The sequence below is a fragment of the Macrobrachium rosenbergii genome, chromosome 20 (assembly GCF_040412425.1).
Source record: "Macrobrachium rosenbergii isolate ZJJX-2024 chromosome 20, ASM4041242v1, whole genome shotgun sequence".
Lineage (NCBI taxonomy): Eukaryota > Metazoa > Arthropoda > Malacostraca > Decapoda > Palaemonidae > Macrobrachium > Macrobrachium rosenbergii.
In genome coordinates, this window is record NC_089760.1 from 37,104,101 (window position 1) to 37,130,018 (window position 25,918).

At 35.3% G+C, this 25,918-nt stretch overlaps 1 protein-coding gene across 4 annotated transcripts; it reads left to right on the forward strand.

Moving 5' to 3' along the window:
- The first annotated feature begins 64 nt into the window (after positions 1–64).
- Positions 65–25,011, forward strand: LOC136849277 (guanine nucleotide exchange protein SMCR8-like). 4 transcript variants are annotated; one of them, XM_067122572.1, is made up of 12 exons: positions 65–434; positions 8,441–8,571; positions 9,396–9,559; positions 10,623–10,821; positions 11,210–11,341; positions 12,046–12,269; positions 13,397–13,547; positions 13,895–14,582; positions 14,734–14,943; positions 16,010–16,196; positions 17,498–17,606; positions 22,025–25,011. In XM_067122572.1, the coding sequence occupies exons 2-12, from the start codon at positions 8,455–8,457 to the stop codon at positions 22,328–22,330; spliced, it is 2,487 nt and encodes an 828-aa protein (XP_066978673.1). In that variant the 5' UTR covers positions 65–434; positions 8,441–8,454; the 3' UTR covers positions 22,331–25,011. The 4 variants fall into 4 exon arrangements, with proteins under 4 accessions (XP_066978673.1, XP_066978672.1, XP_066978674.1 ...); XM_067122571.1 differs by lacking the exon at positions 65–434 and adding an exon at positions 5,330–5,538; XM_067122573.1 differs by lacking the exon at positions 65–434 and adding an exon at positions 5,401–5,538 and having other exon boundaries at positions 12,049–12,269.
- Positions 25,012–25,918: the final 907 nt, after the last annotated feature.

Here is a 25,918-nt window from a genome sequence, read left to right on the forward strand (position 1 = left end):
TAACCAAAAATGGTTATTTAGCAACTGTTAATACGGAAATGTGTGGAAAAACTCTGCCGAATTCAGTGTTCAGGGCGCCTGAATGGTCTAACCTTCCGTGTTCACGGTGCTAGTCTGACGTCAATGAAAGGGCAAAGTTTACATACACTTCTTCGTTTTTGGGGCCGGCCTGTTTTGTTGTGGGTATCCTAGCCCATATGGTGTCAAAATTTGTATTTGTGAGAAAGTGCCATTTACTCTAAACAAACAATGCGGCACATGTTAATAACTCGGGAGTTATACAGGAAAAGTCAAGAGGATTTACCATTTCGGATACAAATGTCTTGAGTGTATGCAAAATGTGCAATTTGATTCGTGATCGATTTTACAATATCAGTGACATGCGATTCAGCTAGTCACAGATGTTGCCTGACATCTTACTGTTACTGCAACTCGTAAGTGAAATTGCTGTAAAATATAGCAAAGAATTAACCACTAATAACTCCTTGATTAGTCTCACTAATATACCCAAGAGGGTAGCAAATAATGACAAGCCCAATTTAGGCTAAGCTACCTCAAAATCCTAGCCTAACCTTGGCTTGACAGAAAACATAAATGTAACGTCGAAAGTGGTAGAATCTGAAGAAATAACTATTATTCGAGTCTTTTTATAGCATAATAAATACACAATAAAAACGTAACAAAACTTGAACTAGCAAAATGTCTAATTCAAGAACTTTACCACGGAAGCCTAGCCTACCAAAGCCAGCCTAAGTATTCGTATTGAAGTAACTCGTCAAACACAAAATATAAAAATATCCAGAGGTACTGTATTGCATGTGTGTATGTATAGTGAATGCTGAGTACGTACGATATAGGCTAATAAGAAAATATAAAAAAAAAATGACCAAATTACAATTACCAATGATGAATGGTAGTGCAAAGCATAAGAATGATGCCACTGCACTGTTTAGCAAGTCATGTGATATGGTAAGTATACTCCCCGTATTTAGTGCACAGTTTACCTGGGGATAAAGGTTAAAAAACATCCCAGTCTCCTCCTCGCAGTAAGCTAGTCAGTGCACAACATTCTCTATGCCTGCCAGTGTACATAAAATGCTCCGCTAGTTAGCCTGGCTGGGATTAGGGAGAGAGTGGGTTATCATGAGACAGTTAAATCTGATCTGCACATCCATCTCCACAGTCGCCACATTTTTTACTCATTCATGCTTGCCGTTTAGTGTGGTTGGGTGCATGTGTCCATTCACACTGAAAAAGGGGCATTCGTGGGCACAGTGTGGCAACAGGAAGTGTGGAAGATCAAGGGATTTCTGTTCAGTATGTTGATTTGCTACAGAATCAAATCACAAGATGATTCTGTGGTATTGTCTTTTCCCCATTTTTTGCATCATTCTGTTTTTCCTCCCATGTCTGTTTTTCTTATTCACTTATAGGAGATTTAGTAGCTTAGGCGAGGTTCAAAGTTTTAAGGGCTATGTCTAGGAGTTGATTCCTTTAGATGGAAAATATTGTAACATGGAACCCTTCTACCTCTGAACAGATGGCAAACTTGGGTATAATCCCAAATGATAGAACTGGAGACCATGATCAAGCTATCCCCATTTCATAAATACAGTGTACATATAGCTGCTGTCCAAGGGAGGACCTACATAGAACATCAGAAACAAGAGTTATTCACAGTATGTTAACAATATCATTGTTACAATACAGGAAGCATGTTGTTTGGTTTCACCACAGAGCACTGCAGAAGACCTTGCCATTTCTTGATGTCCTGGTCCAACAGCAAATACTTCACAATTTAGAGCAGCCATATATACAAAAGCAACAAATGCTGGTTGGTGCTTGTGACTTCTTGGATGGTAAAAAAAAAAAAAAAAAAAAGGGTGGAGCGAGCATCTACGCCTAAAGAGCATTCACACTACATGTCATGGAAAAATAATACCTAACAAGCTTGACCAAATCATTTATTAACAACAATAAATAAGCAAACCACATAATTGAAACTGCAGTCAAAAAGAAAATTGATGAATTTTACCCACCAGTGATTATGAAATAGGAGAGCTGGTTAGCTACCATCTCCTATATTAGCCTTTGCATGGTGTAGGAGGAATCCTACACCCTGCAAGGGATTGTCAGTCATGGCGTAACACCAAGAGCCGCTTCCAAGACAAACCTTAGGATTTACAGCAACCCATACTTGGTAGAAATGATGAGCGCCACTGCACCTGTAGGCTTGAATGAGATCTGCTTGAGTGTTGTATATGAATTCACATGCCCAGAGATGTGTAAATCTCAGTAATAACCACATCAGGCACAATACAGTGACCTTTTTGGGGCATATGATGCCTCCTGGATCCTAAGGGATGTACGTCAGTATTTTATAGACTCCTATAACAAGAACCCATCCTCATTACAGCTGATGAAAGGCACCCAGGTCGTTCATAGACAAAAGAAGTATGGCTGCCTTCTAATGGATAAAACTGTAACTACTGCCACCCAGAAACCAACTCAGGATATTTAACAAGAGGAGGATTACTCTGACTCCCAAGTAACAATTCTCAAATCCCTGAGGCTGTGTCCAAGACAAGCCATGCAAGATAACAAGTGGCTGATACCTGCATATAGTCCCTTGTTTATAATATGTACATGTACTACTGTGTAAATGCTTATATGTATATAAATATATGTAATCTAAACACAATTATACATACCTATATTATTATAAGTGCACTCTTTACACACAATTTGTATTGTATATGTGGTTTTCAAACGAAAAGATATCAAACTTTATAAAATTATAAACCAATGTATAAAGCAAATACATTATATATGTCATTTAAAGATTTATAGATTTATTGTAACTGTATGTACAGTTATATAGTTTTCTATCCATATGGTACGCAGGTTGTGCACAAAGCTTCGAACCCATAAAAGCGGTTTAAACTTCAGCCCCTCTACTATGGTCTGAAGGTCACTGATGTGCTTATCCATCTGCCAATGAAACAAAACCGTTGTAATTCCAGCCTGTAAGTTAGGAGTCACTTGAAAATGCCACAGATTGGCAAAACAGCTGTCACAACAAAACATAATTTGGATTTTGTAGATTGCATTCTACCAGTCATTACTTCATGCTGGATTTTCCATAAACAAATTACCAGGGGGCTGCTTGCCTAAAGATAGATGGACCAATAGCCTACCCTCGCCTATAGAGTGTATCTACGCTACAGTACAGAATTTTAAATGCACATAAGCAGCTTATTGCATACAAATCACAAATAAGTTGAAAACAAGCCAACAACTGTAAATGGAGAAGGAAGCTTTGGCAGATGTTTGACAATGGTATGAAATACCAGTTAGAACTACCCACAAGCTGTCGACATGTATTCAACCTGTTTGTGATATCTGTGCAATAAGTTGCCTGTGTGTTTATGGCATATTTTACTTCACTGACGATACGCCACTACATGTTCAATGCTACTGCCAAATTACGATGTACATCACATTTTCATGGGATGTTTCCATTTGCTATGTAGCTCACCCTAAATTTAAATAAGAACCTCCAGTTCCAAACTTAAATAAGAACCCCCAGTTCAGTTGCTCTCTGGCCACTGCTTTTCAGCCATTCTCTGTTTTTTTTTTTTTTTTTTTTTTCTCAATATGCTGTGCATTTTCTTTGTTTAACTGTTCGTTGCTTCTGTTTTCAGCCATTTAAGAATCAGTCCTTTAGGCCAGGCCTATGAGAGTCTAGTAACATGACTCAGTGGTCTCGTTAGACTATGCAACTGATGTTATTCAAAATGTAGGCCCTCTTCTCGAAGATCAAGTCATCAAAATCATGCAGTTGCTCTTACCTGTCAACATATTTGAGAATATGCGCATAATTACTTGGGTTAGCCCAAATGTTTTTGAAATGATGGAAGAGACTATTAATTCAATATGTATGTGAATTTCATATCCAACTTCCAAGTTTTATAGGTTCCGAATAACTCCAATACTCAGAATTTCAGGCACATCGGCCTATATTGAATAAATATGACAATTCCTGAATATCTGAAAAATTTAGGAGCTGAAACATGTCATAATAATGATTTGTGATGGCAAAAATACATACTTCACATCCAAATAATAGCTTGTCTACTAAGCATGTCATTTCCAATGAAAATGTCAACACATTCTTTCCTAGTGAGATTAGTAACTCATTTCCTGTGTATATTTATTGTTTGTTGATCCAGAAGTGTGTTCTTTTCTAAGGACATTTCAAACGATCACTGTTGAGATATACGTTTGTGTTTTATTTTATTTTATTATTTTAAATGTCGTAAGGAAGCATTAGTATGATTTCTTGGAAAAAACTTTACCCTAAATTAACAATAAGAATCTTATTAAGCCAAAACTTGGGGTAGGTTACAATAACATATCTTTCGAGAACTTTGTTGTACGCGCTAATTCTTTTTTTTTTCTTTTTTAGTGTGAGCCGGTTTATAAACTCAACCGTACTAACTGGAAAAGTGTGAATAAAAGTGCCCAGTGTGCGGATGCAGATCAGAAATAAAACTGTCTGGGTTGAAGGAAAAAAAAACCTGCCAGCCAGGCGAACTAAGAGTATTTGTATGTATGCTGATTGGCTTATTGGTGAATGTGGAGAGAGAGAGGTAATTATGTTTTTCATTTAGTATTACATGGTAAATAGCTCACTAAATACAGTACAGTATACGCAGTTGGCACACAGTAAAGTTGCGTACCACGTTTACATAAAAAAACACGGTTTGTGTTAACGGTAAATAACGGTGAAACAGGTTTATATTAACGGCAACTAACGGGGAATCTAGTGAAGTGTGGTTACGATATGCACTGCTATTCAACACTAGAGGTAATCTGGACGCTGTTTATTTTTTTGCTATTTTATTGATACACTTACACTGTACATACACAGCATTCGTTATATAAACATACATGCATTGAATATAATGCTTTCGAAATCTAATGTTTGAGATAGTTGGCTAGACTATTGTTCCTGAGGCATGCTGCATTAATATTATTGCCTTCGCACAATATAGTGTTATTCTGTCATTAACACATAAATACACGCACACACACGTGCAAAAGCAGCGTTTTCAAATATGCTTATTTAACACACACACACAAAAGAAATGCCGATTGCAAAGATGCTTATATAAGTCAAAGACAACAGACGTGTTGCATTCAGATCAGTATTCAATGTTGAACTTGGTAAAATTTTTGCAACAACCTTCCATAAACTATTCAACTTTTACACGACTGGCCGTTATGAATTAATCCATGTATTTTGTTTTGTGTGATCACAACACAGGAGTGAATACCATTCAATACAACTTTTAAATGAAAAAAATATATTTATATTAACTGAGAAACACGACAAAAGTCAAAGAGAAAGGCGTCCAATCTGCCAGCACGGTAGCGCCATGCACTTAAGTGTCAGCTGATCATGACGGACTGAAGGGCGTTTTTTGTATTTATTCGGCGTCTTCGACCACTTGACAGTAGCTCATATATGAAAATGTAAGTCATTAAGGGACGAATGTGTGTGACAGTCAATACTCCGAGTGAAGGCGATTTGGTGCCAAGCTGAAGAGATGTATATAAAATGCATAATGTTGGTCTTAGGTCAACTTGAGCTTAGGGTCATACTACTTAGCTTAGGTTAGGCTGTTGTATCCCACTGAAGAAAATAAGCACGAGTGGTTGGTTAATCCAAGAATGAGCTATTTAGATACAGTAGTTGCTTTGTTTGAATTTAAACATGTTATAAGTATAAAATTAAACTTTTTCGTTTATAGCCTATCCTAAGATTTGCTTAGTTTAATTAAATCATGTTTTGTTAAGAAGAAAATGAAGCTCATGTGTTAATAGCCCATATGATAAACCTAATTTATGTTCATGACGACAAAGAATACTTTTATATAATCAGCAAAGATTACTTTTTATAATTTCCATGCAGCAAACAGTAAAGGAAAGAAACAGTCGTGCTCAATAATATTGAGAACTTTCTTTTAGAACAAACACTAAATAGAATTACAGAGATGTCAAACGGAAGATTTGTGTGGGTATCTTTTGGTGCCATTCTGTCAGTAATGGCACGAGATGATTGCCCATTCTGTCATATGCCCTGATGGGGGTTAGTGCTGTCAGTGCAACTCATGCAGTGCATTTTAGGCATAGTTAAGGTTCTTGCAGTTCCCCTTCAGCTCCTAGTTGCAACTCCTTTCATTCCTTTTACTGTACCTCAATTTGTATTTTTTCTTCCATCTTACTTTCCATCCTCTCCTAACAATTGATTTGTAGTACAACTATGAGGTTTTCTTGTTACACCTTTCAAATCTCTTTACTGTCAATTTCCGTTTCAGCAGTGAATGACCTTTTAGGTCCCAGTGCTTGGCCTTTGGCCTAAATTTTATATTCTATTGCATTCTATTCTCATTCTGTCTTATAGGCAGAATTGTATCTGCCATATATATACATATATACATACAGGCAGTCCCCGGTTAACAGTGATTCGGTTTTATGGCGCTTGTCTAGCGACAAAAATCGGCAATTTTTGGCGCCAAAAATCGCTGATTTCTGCTTATTGGCGCCGATAATTGAGTATTGGCGCCAATACATACCTAACAGAGGCGCCGATAACCGAAAATCGGCGCTTTTTGGCGCCGATAACCCTCAAAAATCGCAGAAAAAGTGCCAAAATCGCCGGTTTTTGGTTAGCGGCGATTTTCGGTTATCATCACATCCTCAGAAATGGAACCCTGCCGATAACTGGGGATTGCCTATATATAATATAAGAAGGCCCATAAAACACTATTTAAACGTTGTCAGGACATCTACGTAGGCGAGACAGGTAGATCGCTCTCGCAAAGAATAACAGAGCACAAAAGATCAGTACGTTACGCTTCGGAGAGTTCGGGAATTTTCGTACATATCAGAAATACAGGGCATGCCATTAACTGGAGTGGGGCGGAGTTGGTTTTCAAAAGTAGCTGTCCGTACAAAAGAAGGATGCTGGAATCTGCTATCATCAATCAAACCAACAATATGAACCCTGTCAGGAGGACATTGGAAATTGGATGACATCGACACCTTAATCCTCAAATCCCTCATGAAGAAGATGACCCAGGAAACGCGACCACCAGATCCATCGCCAAACGGAGCTAATGAGGCCAAAAACCACTAGGGAATTTGGCCATTCTCCTCCTTAAGAAACGCCACCTCCATAGCATCGGAGGCCTAGGGCCACACCTTTATGTTTTTGTATATATACCATTGTAACTTTCCACCTGTCCATATTCTACCAGTGAACAGGGGCACAGAAGCTAGTGCCCGAAATATATGGTTTCAACGTTTAAATAGTGTTTTATGGGCCTTCTTATATTCATATTACACTGTAGTATTACAGGAAAAGACATTCATATATATATATGTATATATATATAAATTTTTCATTCACTTATGTGCATTTAGCCAAATAATATATACTCAGTAAAATTTTACTTCATGTTTATGTTTATCATTTGAACACTGTTCCAAAGGCAGTTGCCAGAATTTGGTATATATTGCTAGAGCACAATAGCCTATGTGTCATAGGCCTAGCCTATTTCTAAAAATGAAGAACATGTAAATATGCTGTATGAAAGGGTTAATTGTACTCTTTAATACTGTATTGCTTACCCATGACATACCATGGGATTACTAACGGAACCAGGCCAAAAACGTGAGCCATGTTAGCCTTAAGAATCTCTGTTTCCTGGTCACTCTCACTGACTAGTTCAACTCTCAAACATACCAATTGCAAAAATTTTGCCATTTACAAAAGTCCTACCCTTATGAATATCTATTCAGGCTCATGTAAACGTATGGGGTTTGTGATTTAAAACAAATTAGGTAATCACCCACTACGTAGTTTACAACAGAGGGGCCTCTTCCTGGCCCCACTAGCCGTATGGCAAGTTCAGGCAACTTAGTAAAATGACTGACGATCCCCGATGTGGGGGTGTTTTACTTCTTCATTATATGATGTGCCCCTTGGAGTGCAAACTGCACATATAGGCTCATATAAACTGATGGGTTTGTATTAAAAAAAATAACTTTTTTGTTTTAAAAAATTTTTGGGCATTTTATTTCAGTTGTACATGTTTATGTAGTATTTCCACTGCTTTTACTAGTAACTTGAAATTACCTCACCTTCCAGTTGCTTCATCTTATATTTTACAAAGTCATTTGCCGACTTCTACTCTTGCTATTCTACCTAGATAAATGTTTGAGGTTTTTCACGATAAACTTTCTAAAAGTGCTTGTTAGTACTACAGGTCTTTGCACCTCTGCAGGTTTATGTATGAGAAATTTATATACTACAGCTTGTGTATCTTTCACGCGTCATACATTTTGTAATGAAGGTTAAATTATTTTACAGAAAACTTTTGCATAATGGCAGGGTGGAGAACAGATTCTCAGTTTGTGCCCAGCTCTGCATATACAACAGGGTTTCTAAACCTTCCATCAGAACTGGACATAAGGTCATCAATAAGAACGGAAACTTTCAGGGTTAGTAATTAGAGAGTAAGGATGAAATTGATATGTCTCAAAGGGATTATAGTGTAGGTGACACAAGTAATCCTGTGAGGGAGTCCATGAAGCTAGAGCAGTGCTTTTAAGTAGAGGGTAGGAGAAGAAGAAAGGTCGTGTTAAATATAATGCTCATTCTTTTCGGATAAGAAGATGGATAATGTCAAGTCCCGTTCTTAGTTTATTGTGACCTTTCAAAGAATTTTACTTTAAACAGCTTAAGAAATGTTTGTTGTTGTATTGCTATCTAATATTAGTGACATGTTTCATTAGTCTTCTCATAAATGGTAATGAAAAATTTAATTCCAAAAACAGACTACCTACAATACAGAGGTTCACTTGACCATAGAAAAAGACAAGAATGCAAATGTAGTTGAGGACAGAACTTTAATGTCAAACTTTTGCAATATCTTTAATGGTATTTTGTAATTTTGAGTGTATAACATCCAAGTACTTTGAAGTACCACATACACTTTATTTACAGTAAGAACCCAAGTAAAGTTAACTGTGATAGTTTTTTAAGTTATGATTGTCAGTGATTGGATTAAATTATGATTGTCAGTGGTTGGACTGCAGACAGAATAATATTGCTATGTAAGTTTACAGCCTAATTCATACTACCTAGCAAAGAATCTTTACCTTTTTTTGAGAAGGCTCAGAGCTTTTTAAATAGCAAAGAACTATGGTGTGCAATTAAGTACCATATGGATACCGTATATGTAGTGATCTAAGTATCTTTTATTTTTTTTTAGAGGTTTTGTGTAAATTGGTTGTAATTATATTTCATATTTGTTGTCCCCCAGCCTTTGAATACTTCTCCATCCAAGGAAGATATTATTTTGATGGCAGAGTTCTCAGAAATTGAAGGTCCAATGCCTTTGGTGACAATTCCGAGCATTCCATCAACACACGTGGACCTGAATGATTTTGTTGTTAAAGTTATGTCTACTGATTATCTCAACACAAGGTTTGATCTTGAACATATTTAATTTATAGTCTCGTAGATTTGAATATAAACCAATTCAAAAACAGAAAGGTACAGTTGTAAGGAAAAGAAATCAATGTAATGTGTGTATTTCATACATCAAAATGTATGAATGCATGTAAAACTGAGGAGGAGAGGAAGTACAACAAAATGCTTGATTATCTGAGTATCTGTCAATGATGAATGAGTAATTTTCAGTACAGTACAGTATATGTGCATGTCACTGTATGTATCAGGAAATTTTGTTTCTGCTGCATGTAAGAATCCAAACAACTCTGAAGATTGTAAAAATTTATCCTCGATTAGGCCTAGAAACTCCCTCCTGTAAAGTAAAGGAGTGTTTTGGTAAAAGAAAAAATGACAATTACACCAAGATTAAAAGCTATGAACATAATATGAATCAGTCAATAATGTGAAAAAACAAATATACAGTAAATATATTATTAACTCAGATTCACTTTTCATTCACAGTTTTTGATACTGTAGTAATCAGCTTATTTTTACAGCAAAACAATCAATTTACAAAATGGAGGGAGTTCCTTGGAAAAATAATTGTGTGTTCAGTATGTTCATCCTCTGATTTGCTTGATCAAAGATGCAGATTTACAAAACTTCAAAGTTACAGTACTGTACTTGGTTTCTTACATGAAGCGCAATAAATTTCCTTGCATGCAGTGACATTCATCTACAGTATACCAAAAATGTTCTCATTCATCAGTTACTCAATTAGGCTAATGGAGTACAGTATTTTTTTATCCTTCCTCTCCTCCTAATTTTTACAAACATTTCATTCAGTTTTAATATTTGAAATACACATATGTTTGATTTCTTATTCTTACTACATTTGTGTTTTTGTATTTGTCCCAGAGCGAGGGAGAAGAGGCAGTAAATTAAGCAAGAGTGAAAGGAGATTGAATGAATGATCATGAGACATTTGTGGTTATGTACAAATACTTCACCTTTCAATATCAAATATAAACTTACATTATAAGAAACTATCCTTTTTTAATTTTTTGAGTTGCTAACCAATGTAATTGACTTTCAGTGGTGAGTTTCGTGTGTGTGCAGATACGCAGATGGTGCAGCAAGACATTGAACCTGGTATTCATGTGTATGTGCATTATTTTACTCTGTATGATGTGCGGGCTAGAGGTTTTGTACGTCCAATGTGCCTCTCATATATCACTACAGACTCCAGGAAACTTCTTAAATATTTTTCACAGCTAAGACAACAGTTTACAACGGTAAGTAGATGTGCTTTTTAGATATGCTTTATATAGTAGTATGATATATTTTACACCCATTTAAGGTACTTGGTGTGCAGTATGTCAGTGCTGTTTGTGTACCTTGAATATTTTTTGCAGTTAAGACTGCAAATTATTAGTCATTTATCCCTCTTAGTATGGCATTTTACTAAATTAGTTCTTCAAATGCATTGTATACTTTTTGGGTTCATTAGAAGTATTTCCCATATTTATTCATCTACAATAGATGAATAATTTGGTTAGCTGAAAATTAATTATTTGAAACTTTTCTATTGTGTGATTAAAATGGAGACAGTGCTAATCATTCATTGTTATTTTAAATTAGAATGTTGAGAAATATTTAGTATAACATAACTTTTCATTCTAGGCAACAGAATATCTTAAACTCAGTAATCTTGAGTGGTTTTCAATGGAGATGCAAGGTCTTATAAAAAATTTAGAGTACACAAAGGACAGGTATATCCATCTACAACGAAATGTTCACCAGACTTCTCCCAGGGTAAGTGATGCTGTATATTTTTTTTTTTTAAATAAAATAAAGAAATATAGTACAGAATAGATTTGTGGTTACATTTGAAAAACTGCCAGATATTTTATGGATAATTATAGGCCCCTAGAAGAACTGGGAGCCACCTATGAAAGATGTTTTTAGCCCAAATGTTTGGACAGAATTTAATATGTGGTATCCTGTGGCACGATTGACTAAGACTGTTAAATACATTAGTCATTGTTTATGTATTACTGTTATTAAATTTTCTTCCATTGTGAAAGGTATAGCTCAGTGTACAGTCTGTTTCCTTGAATTATAGAAAGGTTACCCTAGGTCATTACTTTTTTAGGGTGTGTTTTTGTCTGTGCTGCAAGTTGTTTGAGAACTATTAGTTTTTAGTTTTTTCATTGTAATTTATATTGCAGCAATTAATATCCTAGCATATCTATGACATTGCTGTAGACTGGACTATGTGATTCTTAAAGAACTTAGTCTTTTGTCATAGGGTTTGTCATCCATGTTATCACTTGTAAGGTTGTGATGTATTTCTTATGTGCAGATTTGTGCCATATTTATTATCCCTTTTATGTCTGTCAGCTCTACACTATAAATATCTTAATGGCATATTTATTCTCTTTACACTTTGTCAGTTACCTTCTTTCCACACTACAGAAGCCTTTGAATGACATTTATCATTTCTTTGCAATTTACAGCAGTCTTCTGATGTTATGGCGAAGGGGGTCACTTTAGATGATATAGGATTGGAAGATGGTTTGAAATTGGAAACATCATCTTACCGCAAAAAAATTAGCTTCAGAGACTTTGATAACGACTCAAGTCATGTTCGAGTTAGCCCAGGGTATTCGTGTTTGTCTTCTCCTGGAGACTATGATTCATGTGATAGTGGAGATTTGATGAACAGAAGTGCCAGTAATGTGTAAGTATTTATTATTAAATGTTAATTCTGTCTGTTTTTGATGGTGTAGAGACTGAAATGAGCATTGGTGCTTAGAGCAAGTCTGGTTCACAATTCAAGTTTTTAAACTAGAATGTATATTTTCATTTACAGTCCCATTACTTTATCCTGCAGATGTGTGAACATCTGCAGGCAAATGTAAAGTAATGGATATTTGTGGAAACAAGTGTTTTTTAATGGTTTTGACCCCATAAGTGATGAATGGACCTGCATCTTGACAGGACAGAGGCTAATGGACTCTGAAAATACTTAAGAATGCAAAAAATTCCGCTTTCTGAAAGTGAATGGTATGAAAAGTTGGTCAAATTGGTAAACTCTTGAATTCAAAAGGTTCATTTGCAATGACTAAAGTAATATCTGTAAAATAAGTGGTAGTGGAAGATGGCAGTCTTGCAATGGAGCTGAAGTGAATTAGAGTTTGAAAAAAGAGCTGTGTTATTTGATAACCGGAAAGCCTCTGATTCTGTTTTATAAAGAGTAACAACTGCCATGAGAATTTATACCATTGTGTTAATTCGATGCCTGGATAAAAGAGGAAGGTTAAGCTGAGGGGTATACTCTGTCTTCAAAAAATAAAATTTAATTAGAATTGCAGCTGACATTGTGGAGCTCTTATGTGAGGGATAATGAGTCACAAGGAAGTCTGAGAGGTACTGGAGTGGAGATTAATGGTGTTCAAAAAGCCTGTCAAGATGTAAGAGCAGTATTCAATATTATGTTTTTCGAGCAATTTCAGCACTTCATGCGATACAAGCTCGTCTACAAAATCCCACTACCCACCTTGCAGTTGCAAAATGATATAGCAAACCTATGTTTATTTTGTATTCACTTATGTACTGTAAGTCACTGTTGCTATCAAGCCTACAAATTAGTATTGATTTGGAATTTGTATTTTGGCAGTTTTTAAAGTAAATATTACTATTAAAACCATTTTTATATGCTGGTGTCAATTTATTTTGATCAGCAATGATGATTAGATCGTACTTCTGTTAATTATAGGTGGTGATCAGTTGCCTTTGTTTTAATGGTTAATAATTGCACTGTGGTTTAATCCAGTTTTATGGTATTTATAAAATGCATGTTTCCAGATTTAAGACCATGTTAGCTGATGTACCTGCATACAACACTATCGACGAAGATGATGATGAAGAATCATTGCTTAAACACACAACTCTTGAAGCTGTAGCAATGCAGTTGATGGAGTGTCAACACATCTTAGATATTATAAAACCGCATTTGGTTAGTTAAATAGATTCCATTACCAGAGTTGAATGCTCTTTATATTTGGTTAATCCTTGAGTCATAATTTTTTTGTTTTTACTTGTATGCTGTGTCCAGTTACCTTATTTTTGAACATTTGTTATGTGCTTCGTGATGAAACTGAATATGATTGTGTACTGTAGCTTGACCTTGTCCATTTTTAGTTTTTTTTAAGTTACCTTATAGCTTGTGGGCCATTATCATTCAGCTTTTGGCTACAAATGTATTTCTAGATTGTTGATTACGGAAACTGAAGTATTCAGTAAAAGGTTTTTCTTATGTGCATTTGATAAATTTCCATGACTAAATTTCCTCTATATTTACAGGACAAAAAAGAAATTGAGGAAGATTTGAACCGTTTGTGTACTGAGATCTGTTCAAAACCACAATCACCTCTTTACAAAGCTATGCATAGACTACTAATGCTGGAGAAGCCTGAAGAAAATGCAAAACCATCCATATGCATCTTATCCCTTATGAAGAGAAACTTCAGTGTGATGCGATCTGTCCAAATGTTGTGTGGAATGGGTTATGTTGGCTGCCTTTTGAAGCTGCGTTCCATTCATGAAAAGTACAAGAAGAGTGTGCTGACTCTGATTTTTGAGGATTTAGACAGTCAGATCTATGACAATCCTTTAGGATCCCTTTTTATTGGTAACATTCCGACAATCAATGTGATAAAGAGTAATAACAATCCCATATCGCCCAAACCAAACCCATATTCATCATTATGTTATGACGATCACTTTGTCAACCTCTTAACTTCTGGACCTTCCCAGCTTTCCACTCCAGAGTCTGAATATGCTGATGCCATTGAAACACCCAGAGAAGGTCCAGACATATCAGAAGCTGTTGATTGTTTGCAAGTTTTCCCAGTAAAAAAGGATAATGGGGAAGAGGAATCTGACTCAATATCTCAAGACAATCCAAATTCTGCTTCGTCTTCAGAAAATAGGAGAATTTCAAGCGATAGTGCAGTAACAGATTTTCAGGAGACAACTGAAGATAACAACGGTAAGGCTATATCATATGAATTTCTTCATTACAGTATAATTTTAGTTTTTTATCCCTGTAGTATTTTAGTTGTAACACTTTGATATTTTTTCCTCTTTTTTTCAAAGGAGTTTCTAATTATTAAAGAAGATATCATGTCCATAATTTTCAGATGGAATAAACAATGGTGAAAAACAACCAAGTTTAGTTCAGCGTGGCAGCAACAGCAGCAGTAGTAGCTGGTCATCAAATCCACAGTATGACTGGGGTCACTTTGAAGGAATTGAAGAAGAGGAATTGGTACAGGCAGGTGTAGCCTTTGCCTTGGGAGAAGAGGTTCAGCCACGCGTTAACATTGATGACAGAATGTTAACTAGTCAAGGTAAAAATGGTTACTCTTGAGTTTTTAGAGAGGGGAAATCAATTTATTTATGACAGTTGTATAAAGGCAGTATTTCCCTGTGTAAATCAGTGGACTTGTGTAACATTTTTAGACTACATAAAGGCATAGCAAAAATATAATCTCAGTTGTGGATATGAGTTATAAATATCTCCCAAGAATACATTATTGTTATTAGATAGTTCAACAAAATAATATTGTACGCACAGGGCACATTTACAGTCTACACCCATAACAGAGGTGATTCATCAACATAGATGAAAAAGTGCTCAATATGAACACTTTCGTAACCCAAAGATTTTTTGTCAACATTGTAGTGAATCCCTATCAGGATAAGGAAATAAAATGTCTGCTGAAGAAAAAAGTATTGTCTGCAGTGCAGTTCCATGACAGAAGATAAGATTGTGTAGGTATACGGGAGGATGGGTAAGGTAGTCAAGAAGGATATAGAAGGCAAGTGATAAGAATTGAGGGAAAAATGTGATTGGAAACTTGAGGGAGAATGAAAATTTGTTCCCTAGGGAAGTTAATACAGAGTGAAAACTTAATGATTAAATAGATCTCAGAATGAATTATGCAAATGGAGTGATGCTGTCGATAGAGTGAGTTTGGGAGGATTTATTGAATGGTGCCAGGAGGTTGGTGACCCATCATAGATTTCAACATACTGAACCAGCATCTCCAAGTTAACCCCAAAGAAAGATCCCTGGTCCATCTTCAGAGGGGATTTCCTAACATTCATACACCTTAAGGGCACTCAGTTTCACATTCCTTAACATCCAGCATCCAGAAAGTATCATTGCCTTGTCTAGTCAGGCATTGTGTACCAGTTCAGAGTATCTGTTTCAGGCTAGCCACCACCCCTTAGGTGTTCAGAACTGACTACAGGGGCTTCTCTGTGTATAAATGTGGACACAGCAGATGTCTGTATGACAGAAAATTGAAGTTTCTATAGAGAAACTCCCATTTTCCTTTATAGTTAATATATAGTTGTGCAGCATTGTTTTGAAATCAGTGAAGTGTTAATGTACATTTTTACATTTTCCAGCGTGCCGATTATCTGGACTAATACAACAGTTTTGTGGGGTATCTCACTGTTTAGTTCACGCCCTATTATCTGGACGGCCTATTGTATTAGCTGCAGCAGACAGTTACAAGCCTTTGGTGATGTTGTATGTAAGAGCCCTGTCAACTCTCCTACCTCGCTCTGCTTCACAACAATTGCCAGTTCTAAGGTTATTATTATTATATTATGAAATAGTTGAATGAAAGAACTAACCAATTCTAAGGTAAAGTATAATTACACTTAGTGGGCTTTCTATCCACACTTAGATTAGTTTCTAGTACCACTTTATAATAATTTAGATTAGTTTCCAGTACTACTTTATAATAGTTTAGTTTTTATAGCCATAATTGCATTGTATGTTGAGAGATGTGTACAGAGAGGCTAAAATATGGAGGTACCTAGCAGTGCTTTGAAATCTGGACTCAACTCGAACTTGAAAAGCTATTGACATTTTTCTTTTGCCAAAATAGGAGTTGAGTGCTACATGGTTTCATATGGTAACTTAAGATTAAAAATTGCCCAGGTACTTGGTCAACCATCGATCAGTTTTTTAAACCAGACGTAGGAAATTTCCCTCATCCCTGTCCTCCCTCACATCAGCTGATCATTTGATGGAATCTCAGACATGAGAAAGATCTGTTTGTCTGTGCCTGTATGCTTATATTCGCTAGTATATTTGGTGAGTACTCATATGTACTTGTTTATTATTTATCAAAATGCATTGTTTGTTGAATATCATGTCTAATTATGTTAGGCATGTAAATTAACAAAAAGGTAAAGTTATAGCATATATTCTTTGTGTACAATTTAAGGATTAGTACAAATTAGTTCACAGTTTGGTGGATTCAGTTGTAACCAAACTATGCCATCCACCTTATATTACTTGATATGTAGTTAATTCTAACAGCATTGTTCTTTTTTTTTTTTTGTAAGATTCATTACCAAACAGTTTCTTAGAAGATGGATCCAGCTTATTCTCTACTACTGTAATATGTGTATTTTGCACTCGGCTGCTTTTTCCATTGGAGCTCATTGACCTGCAGCATTTGACTTTCCTAACCATAGTTGCAGCTTGGTTAATAATAATAATAATAATAGTAGTAGTAGTAGTAGTAGTAGTAGTAGTAGTAGTAGTAGTAGTAGTAGTAGTAGTAGTAGTAATGAATATTTTAAAGAAAAAAAGTACTGTATTGTCAGCTATGCTATTACTCATCATAACTAGAAATACTTTTGTTTTGTGGTCTGAATTTCGTGAATAGAACTAACCTCTGTAGTTTTGAAATGACTTTTATTATTAAGGTTTATACAGGGCAGTTGAGAAGTACTGGATGTTTCAAAATAACATATTTTGCTCTTCAAGTATTTTTTTCATCTAGTGAAGTTAGTGTTTCAGTGGTTTACTCTGTTGTCAGAAGTTATCAGTGTCAATATTATTCTTTCAACCTAAACATTGTTTATTGTGTATTTCAGATGGCACACAGGCACTATTACAAATCATCATGTAAAGCAGTTCCAAGTCATGGGTGTTTGTATTCCAGAACGTCTTCATGTACAGGACCTCATGTCAAATGCTACTTTGGTAAGTACCCTTGACTTATAGTAGTGTTATTAATTGTTGATACTCTAAAGTAAACAGAAACTCCAAAGGTATTGTAATGTAATTTTTAGTTAAGCAGGAAATAATAATAATGAATCTTATAGTTATTATATTAGAGCTTCAATTTGCATTCTTATATAATTTTTGGTATGGTTATCTTTCTTTTTCTCTTGAAAACCATTAGATACTTCTTCGCCAAAAGTAAAGGAAATTTGTTTTTCAAAAGGAAAGTACTGTATACAATAATTTGTGTACTGCTTCTTCCCTGGTCTGTCTCAGTCCAGAAGAAAACAAGAAAAGAAAAAGGGAAGGAAGGAATGATTGGCTTATTGGAAAAACTTGATATTTTTTAAATCAAATTTTGTCTCATGCATACAGATCAACTTAATTTAGTTTTTCTCTTGGAGTTTTATTAAAAAGAACAATGTTGTTTCTTATTTTGTTAGATATTATCTTCAAGTGGGCTAAGGCCCCATATCTGCCACTCTCCTGATGAGTATGAAGTTATGCTTTTGATGAGTCTGCACTTAGTCTGTGGGTTGGGGAGAGTGGGCACCTTGGCATAATGCAATAGTTTATATTTAGCAATAGTTTACACGGTATTAAAAACCTTATAATTTGTTTTGAAAATTTTGTATCTGTACAATAGCCACATCTTTGTTGTACCTAGCTGATTATCTGCTTTGCCAGGAGAGTGGTTGAAGTAGATCACTAGGTATGAAGGTATTGTATCTGAATCTGTAATGCTGTCATCCTACTTGACTATGTAGGATTGCTCATGATTTGGGCAGTGTTTGATCCTGCTGTCATGGTAAGTTAACCATTGACCAAGAAAAGGGCATAAGTCAAACCCAAATACCCAAATGAGAAGCTCATAGAGTCTAATGGTAATGGTCTGTATATGATGAAATGATGAGATGATTACAAAAAGATGAAGAGGTTAAAGGTATGATACCTGTCCAACAATGGGTCAGGGAAAAATATATCAAAGTGTTGAAGGAGGATATCCCTGTGGCAAGAGAAGATGGACTGATATCTATGACTTGACTAACATTTAACTTGATGGACTGAAGACTTGTTAGAGTAAGGTTTAATTAACAGAAGCATGAATTGGATGAACTTTTGAACCGAAGCATAGGCTTTTTCGTAGCTTCTTGAAACCCACAGGATATGCCTGATGAGATATGGTGAAGAGAAATTGGAAAAATTTTAACCCTTAAACGCCGACTGGACGTATCGTACGTCGACTAAAATTGTCTGTCGGGTGCCGAGTGGACGTTCCGTACGTCGACTACAAAAAATTTCAACCTTCGGTCAACTTTGACTCGACCGAAATGGTCGAAAAACGCAATTGTAAGCTAAAACTCTTACATTCTAGTAATATTCAATCATTTACCTTCATTTTGCAACAAAGTGGAAGTCTCTAGCACAATATTTCGATTTATGGTGAATTTTTGATAAAAACTTTTCCCTTACATCCGCGCGGTAACTCGGCCGAAAATTTCAGAAATTCTTTCGTCATTTTGTTGTAATTTTTGCACCGTTTTATATTAGCCGTTATATAAAGTTTTGAATATGAAAATGTGCGCAATTTCATGTAAAATACAACAAAAAACAACCCATGTTTGTAGCTTTTATCAGTTTGGAAATATTTTCATATAAATCATGATAAGTGCCAAAATTTCAACCTTCGGTCAACTTTGACTTGACCGAAATGGTCGAAAAACGCAATTGTAAGCTAAAACTCTTACATTCTAGTAATATTCAATCATTTACCTTCATTTTGCAACAAATTGGAAGTCTCTAGCACAATATTTCGATTTATGGTGAAATTTTGAAAAAACTTTTTCCTTACATCCGCGTGCGGTAACTCGGCCGAAAATCTCAGAAATTCTTTCGTCACTTTGTCATAATGTTTGCACCGTTTTATATTAGTCATTACATAAAGTTTTATATATGAAAATGTGTGCAATTTCATGTAGAATACAACAAAAAATAACTCATGGTTGTGGCTTTTATCAGTTTTGAAATATTTTCATATAAATCACGATGTGCCAAAATTTCTACCTTCGGTCAACTTTGACTCAACTGAAATGGTCGAAAAACGCAACTGTAAGCTAAAACTCTTACATTCTAGTAATATTCAATCATTTACCTTCATTTTGCAACAAATTGGAAGTCTCTAGCACAATATTTTGATTTATGGTGAATTTTTGAAAAAAACTTTTTCCTTACGTCCGCGCGGTAACTCGGCCGAAAATCTCAGAAATTCTTTTGTTACTTTGTCGTAATGTTTGCACCGTTTTTCTAATAGCCGTTACATAAAGTTTTATATATGAAAATGTGTGCAATTTCATGTAGAATACAACAAAAAATAACTCATGGTTGTAGCTTTTATCAGTTTTGAAATATTTTCTTATAAATCACGATAAATAGAAAAAATTTGACCTTCCGTCAACTTAACTCGATCGAAATGGTCGAAAACTGCAAATGTAAGCTAAAACACTTACATTCTAGTAATATTCAATCAATTACCTTCATTTTACAACAAACAGGAAGTCTCTAGCACAATATTTCAATTTGTGGTGAATTTTTGAAAAAACTTTTTTTTTATGTCCCCACATTACGAATTCATGCATCATTTTGTGATAATATTTTCTCTGTGTTGCTTTGATCGTTTTACAATTTGTTATATACCAAAATCATCGCAATTTAGTGTACAATACAAAGAAAAAAAAACTCATTAGCTTTAACCGTTTTGCTCACAGCTCGATTTGTATACAATTATATATGAAATTTTTTTTCGCGCTGTCATATATTTCAATATTTATATATGATAATGATATTTTTTCATTTCTGATGGTTGCATACTAAACTTCAGGCTATGACAAAAAAAGGAACCAAAAATGAACTCTTAATCTTGAAAACTAAGCGTGCTGTGATTTTTTTAAAAAAACTTTTTTTTCCGCTTTGGCGCTAACTCCCGAACACCGCCGACATACGGGAGACACTTTTGTAAATAGAGGCTCGGCATTTAAGGGTTAAGTAAGTATTAGTAAAGGGTTTGAAGAGAACTGGAGGCAGGGATGTACCTTTTGAAAGCCTTTATTAGAAAAAAGGGTGACTTAGGTCTTTTATTAAATTGATTGACATGAAGACTAATGTATGACCCTTTGTGAAGCCTAAAAAGCTGTCCGACCATAAAAGGCTGCTTGAAAAGTTCCAGACATGCAATATGTATAATTAACATGTCTGAAAGATGAGTGCCCCACCCTGTCAAGAGAGATATGTTGATGGAGGATGAAGGAAGGCTAATTGGACGAGGTTTCTTGTACTTGAGAAGTAGTGATATCTCTATTTTCTTCACCTGAGGAGCAAGGTAAGACAACAATTACATGGAAAATACCAACAACAGAATACAAAGAATAAACAGAGAAAACTTCGGAATAGAGCTGATTGTTCAGAGAAAGTCCAGAACATTTACAACAGTGCAGAAACTGACACAGAACAAGGAAACTTAGAGGATCGTCTGAACTTCTTCCAAACCAGTAATGAAAACCCCTCAGCCAGCATGATGTTACAAGTTTGTTGTTTTCTAGTATCAAGTTTAATACTACTGTACTGAGTTTGCTAGGAGTTATATTTTGGCTATACAGTAACTAGAATGTGAAATAGTTTGGTTAGTGCAGTTGTGGACTCTTCTGAACTCCAGATGTTTAAGCGAAGAGCAAATTCATTCCTGCTTTCTTCTGACATCTGAATTCAGGTGTTTCGATTTTGCTTTCTATCCTCTGTTTATTTATCACCATCTCCTGTTACTTGTCTCTCTCTCTCTCTGCAAGTTGATTTTCTTATGGAGCCATTTGTTGGCTCTGGCCATAAGGGTTTTCAGCTGAAGATTATAAGAAAGAAAGGAAAATTCTCACTTCATCAAAATTTTTAACTGAATGATGATGTGGAAAATAGAAAGTAATTTCTGTGTAAAGCAGGATGAAAAAGGCAACCCAGAATCAGTTTGAAATCTGAGGAAAATACTGGACTGTAGCCAGTCAGTAGACTTGTGGTATGTGTCCAGTTTGCCACCAGGGACCAGAAGGAATGTATGCACATACCTGGAGTTGGAGGTCATGTATTTTCCTTTGGATGGAATGTCTTGAAATTTTTGCAGATGCAAAAAAAGGATGATGTAGATGTAATGGGTTTGTGATGAAACAAATATTACTAAAAGTCTAGAAGTGCTAATTACTGAGTTAAGAGTTACTATTAAGTTGCTAATACAAATGTTACAGTTCAGATGGATTAATGATAAGGCTTTGGAGGACTAGTGCTGTATTCACGTATTCCACTTGAGATCTATTTTGACAGAAAAGTACTGTCATAGATGTATCGATTTATTTCAGAATCAGGTCACTGTTCTGAACATCGAAACTGGTCACATCTCTGGCGTAGCGTACAGTGGAACCCTAGTGCGAGGAGTTGAGCAATATGTTCGCAGGCTGTTCAGTTCAAATTCTGCTCTCCAGACATCATTGCAAGCCATAACCATATCATTAGGGCTCAAAATCTATTTGCTCTACCACCTTCAGCTAACTACAAATCGCAGCACCAGAGAAATCCTGAAAGGCATAGGAGTGGCGAAGGGTGACTGGGACATAGTAGATAACTTGTGCACCATTGTACAAAATCAAATCAAAACAAATTTGTGACATTGTGTATTTGTATGAGAGGGATTTCTGATTGAGCTCTTTAAATTTTATTGTAATATGAAGTACTTAATTAGTTTTTTACACTAGAGTACCTTTCAATAAATTCATCACATATCAGGAACTCCCATCTTTTAGCAGATTAGGGATGATATTTTATGTACAGTATTTCAATTTAAATTCCATTATTAACGGAGATATATTTTTTAGGGGTAACATAGCTCTCATATGCCTAGTGATAATATATTTTCCAATCTGAATTACAAGTATTCTAAGTGTTCTGTGTAGCTTAGGAAAAATATTTTGTACTGGAATACAAGTGCATACTGAATACTCTTACCCCTTATGGTGCTTTACCATATGGAACAAAAGCTAGTAAATGACACTGTAATACTACCTCCTAAGTCTCAGTTAAAAAGGGAATTCATATATATGAATCTCAGTCAGGCCTTTCCTGTACTATGTTTTCAAAGAAATTGATCCAAAGACCAAAGCATTGTATTTTTAAGTTACTTGAATTAGCTTTAACTTGAGAACTGTATTTTAATTTCAAATCTGTTTTCAGATTTTTAAATGTGTTACCATATGTTAGGTTTGCCAGATGATGTAAAATTTTGCGCTTAGTTTTACTACAATTTTTATAGGTGAAGAGCTTCAGTACATTATTTTTAATATTTTTATATTCCAAGAACTTCATTAGCCCTAGATTAGACTACTGTATTAACTTACTGATTCCTACTGGAAAAGGTGGCCTTTTTCAATTTTATAATGTTTAAGGATGCCTAGGTGGCTGCTACAGTATTTTTGCCCAAAAACCAGTACAGTACTATGTTTGGAGTAAAGATTTATAATTCAAAAGAATAGCTAAATTAAGACTCAGAATATACGGGAGCCAAGATTGCATTGAATTACATAAAGATTGTGCTGGAAATGGGAGAGATGTTATTGAATGTTTTTGTAAGCTTATGATTTATCACGTCAGTCGTATGTTACACTATGCAGACATCTTCAAAAGGTCACTCCATAGAAATTAGTGGTGAATGGCTTCATGTATGTTGAAGTCAAGTAGATAGGGTGATTTCTGTAACTATGATATTCTTGAGTTTTTCCACGCAACTTGAATAAAGGTTTGAAAGTCATGTATTGCATTTATATATTTATGATTTCAGTGAAGCCATAGTGTACATAATATCACCTATTATTCATTGGCGTCACTGTTATGATACAGAATTGTTGATAGTCTTAATTATGTACCTTTTTTTCTTAAGTGAAAACAAGTTATAACATTTACCAAAGAGTTTACTTGTTGTTTTATACCCTGTATTTTTGAGCCATGTATCTGGAAGCTCAGTAATTTGACAAAAAACAACATAGCTAAAATGAAGGGTTTAGGGTTTTCAAGTGGAGCATTCATAGCGCTTAGATAAAGGCGCAGTTTCTTAGCCAGGCAGTATTTTCATAATTTCTTAATTTGTTTCACTGCAAATGTCCCCTTATTTCCTGTCATTGTTCACGCTTCCCTTGTAATATCCTATATTTAAAGGCTCTTTTTGAACACCACGTTCTGGTGATAGCTTTTGCATTTCATTTCTTTCCAATTTTTTTGAAATTACATGGGCAAGTATCAGTTTGGTCTGTCCTAGCTTCAATTAGAATTGCATCATAGCAGGGCACAAGACCAAACTCTTCCTCTAGAAGCTGGGCTTGATAATAAAAGTTAAGACCAGTTTCACTCTAGTACAAAAGTTCTGATGTTTATGAATTGTATGTATAGTCCCCTTAGCATCCTGGTGTCCCTCCAGTAGAGGAGTGCATCCCTTTACCATGAAATTAAAAGCCTTGTTATCACTGATATATTTTTGTTATATAATATTTCCCTTTTACAGGGGTGTACATGAAGTTAGCCACTTCACTGTCTCTTAACATAAGCACTTTATTCCTGAATTTCCACTTTGATTTCTAGAATATGCAATAAGGAGAGCTAGGAATATTTGCTGGATTACAGAAGAGAAAACTACCATAAAACTTCCTTTTCATATTAAATCCTCAAACAACAGAGCACGTAAGAATAAGAACTGTATATGTGTTTTCCATTTGAACATCATCATAATCAATTTGTTTGAGAATAAGACCACAAATAATGGTGAAATTCAAAACCCAGGGGTATACATTTTAAAATGTGAAAATTGCATCCTTTCCTATACTGTATCCTAGAAACAGGCACAAATTTATATAAATTTCTCTCAGAACATAGAAAATGCTTTTGTAGGTCATTGTTGGGACAAAAGTCACAGAATTGCTTTGATACCAGTACATTGGTTTTGGAAATTAACATTATGAAAAATACAGAGTTGTGGAAGGGACATTAATTAATTCAGTACCCACAGAGGTTTGTAACAAAACCTTTAGGACCTTTTGCTGAATCGGTGCAATGTTGTTGTTATTGGAAACTGAGGTGCTGAGTGTGGTTAGGGAAGCTAATATGAATTCTGGGATTGACTACCATCATTTACCTGGTAATTCTAATACTAACCCAGGAGAAAACTTGTTGTTGTACAGTATCTTAAATGTAAATGAACATGGATGCCTTTATTATATGTGCAAGAAAGGCACATATGATCATTTCCATTTGTGATGAAAGCTAAAGAGCTTTTGTATTGTGCAAATAAACTTCTAAATGAGAAGGGTCTTTCTGTCTCCTGCATTTTTCAGAAGTGATTGTTCTATTTTTTACTATTATTATTGTTATTAGTATTATTCTGTTGAAAAGGATGGATTCATCATACGAATTAGTGTAAAATTGAATCTTCCCAATTTCCCTTATGACTTGTTTCTCTTCAAAGTTAATATTGGTCAACAATTATTCATACTTCTGCAAAGAGAAATATATTAACAGCATTTAAACAGCAGTCTTATTCTCTATATAAGTGCAAGTATTAAAATACAATTTACTGACTTTGAAATTCATTCTTTGATCAGAATTCAGCAATGTCATTTACACTAGCAGCTCGTTTGTGTTCCTTGATATGTTTCGCAACATTTCTCTCTCAGTGGAACTATCCAAAAGATTTTGTCAATTTGAGAATAATATTTAAAGAATATTATGGCGTGAATGGCTGGATAGGCTGAGAAATGATACCGTAAGAGGAATTACAGATACTGTAATGACAAGAAAGAGATAGAGATGGTTTTGGCACATCCTTTGTGCCACTTCTGGTTAAATGGTGTATGGTAGTGTCAAGTGAACTGCTGTGAACACCAGAAGAGCTGGAAGACCCAGACATACTTGGATGAGATTTATGAGACAGGAGCTGGAGGTGAATTGAGGTTGGTGAAAGATAAAACAAGAAAGGATGGAATTCCTCTCTCTCTCTCTCTCTCTCTCTCTCTCTCTCTCTCTCTCTCTCTCTCTCTCTCTCTCTCTCTCACACACACACACACACACACACACACGTGAGCGTGAGCTGCAACAACTTCTTGATTTCATGACACACTATAGATGCATGTCACTATAAAGCCTTGAATCCAAAACAAAGATTAAAGGTCCCCAACATAAAGTGAATATCAGTTACAGTTACAGTTGGCGTGATA

Coding starts and splice junctions, on each gene's coding strand:
- LOC136849277 (XM_067122572.1), top strand. CDS start 8,455: ATGGCAGGGTGGAGAACAGATTCTCAGTTTGTGCCCAGCTCTGCATAT. Junction 8,572..9,395: donor TAAGAACGGAAACTTTCAGG/GTTAGTAATTAG, acceptor GTTGTCCCCCAG/CCTTTGAATACTTCTCCATC. Junction 10,822..11,209: donor TAAGACAACAGTTTACAACG/GTAAGTAGATGT, acceptor TTTTCATTCTAG/GCAACAGAATATCTTAAACT.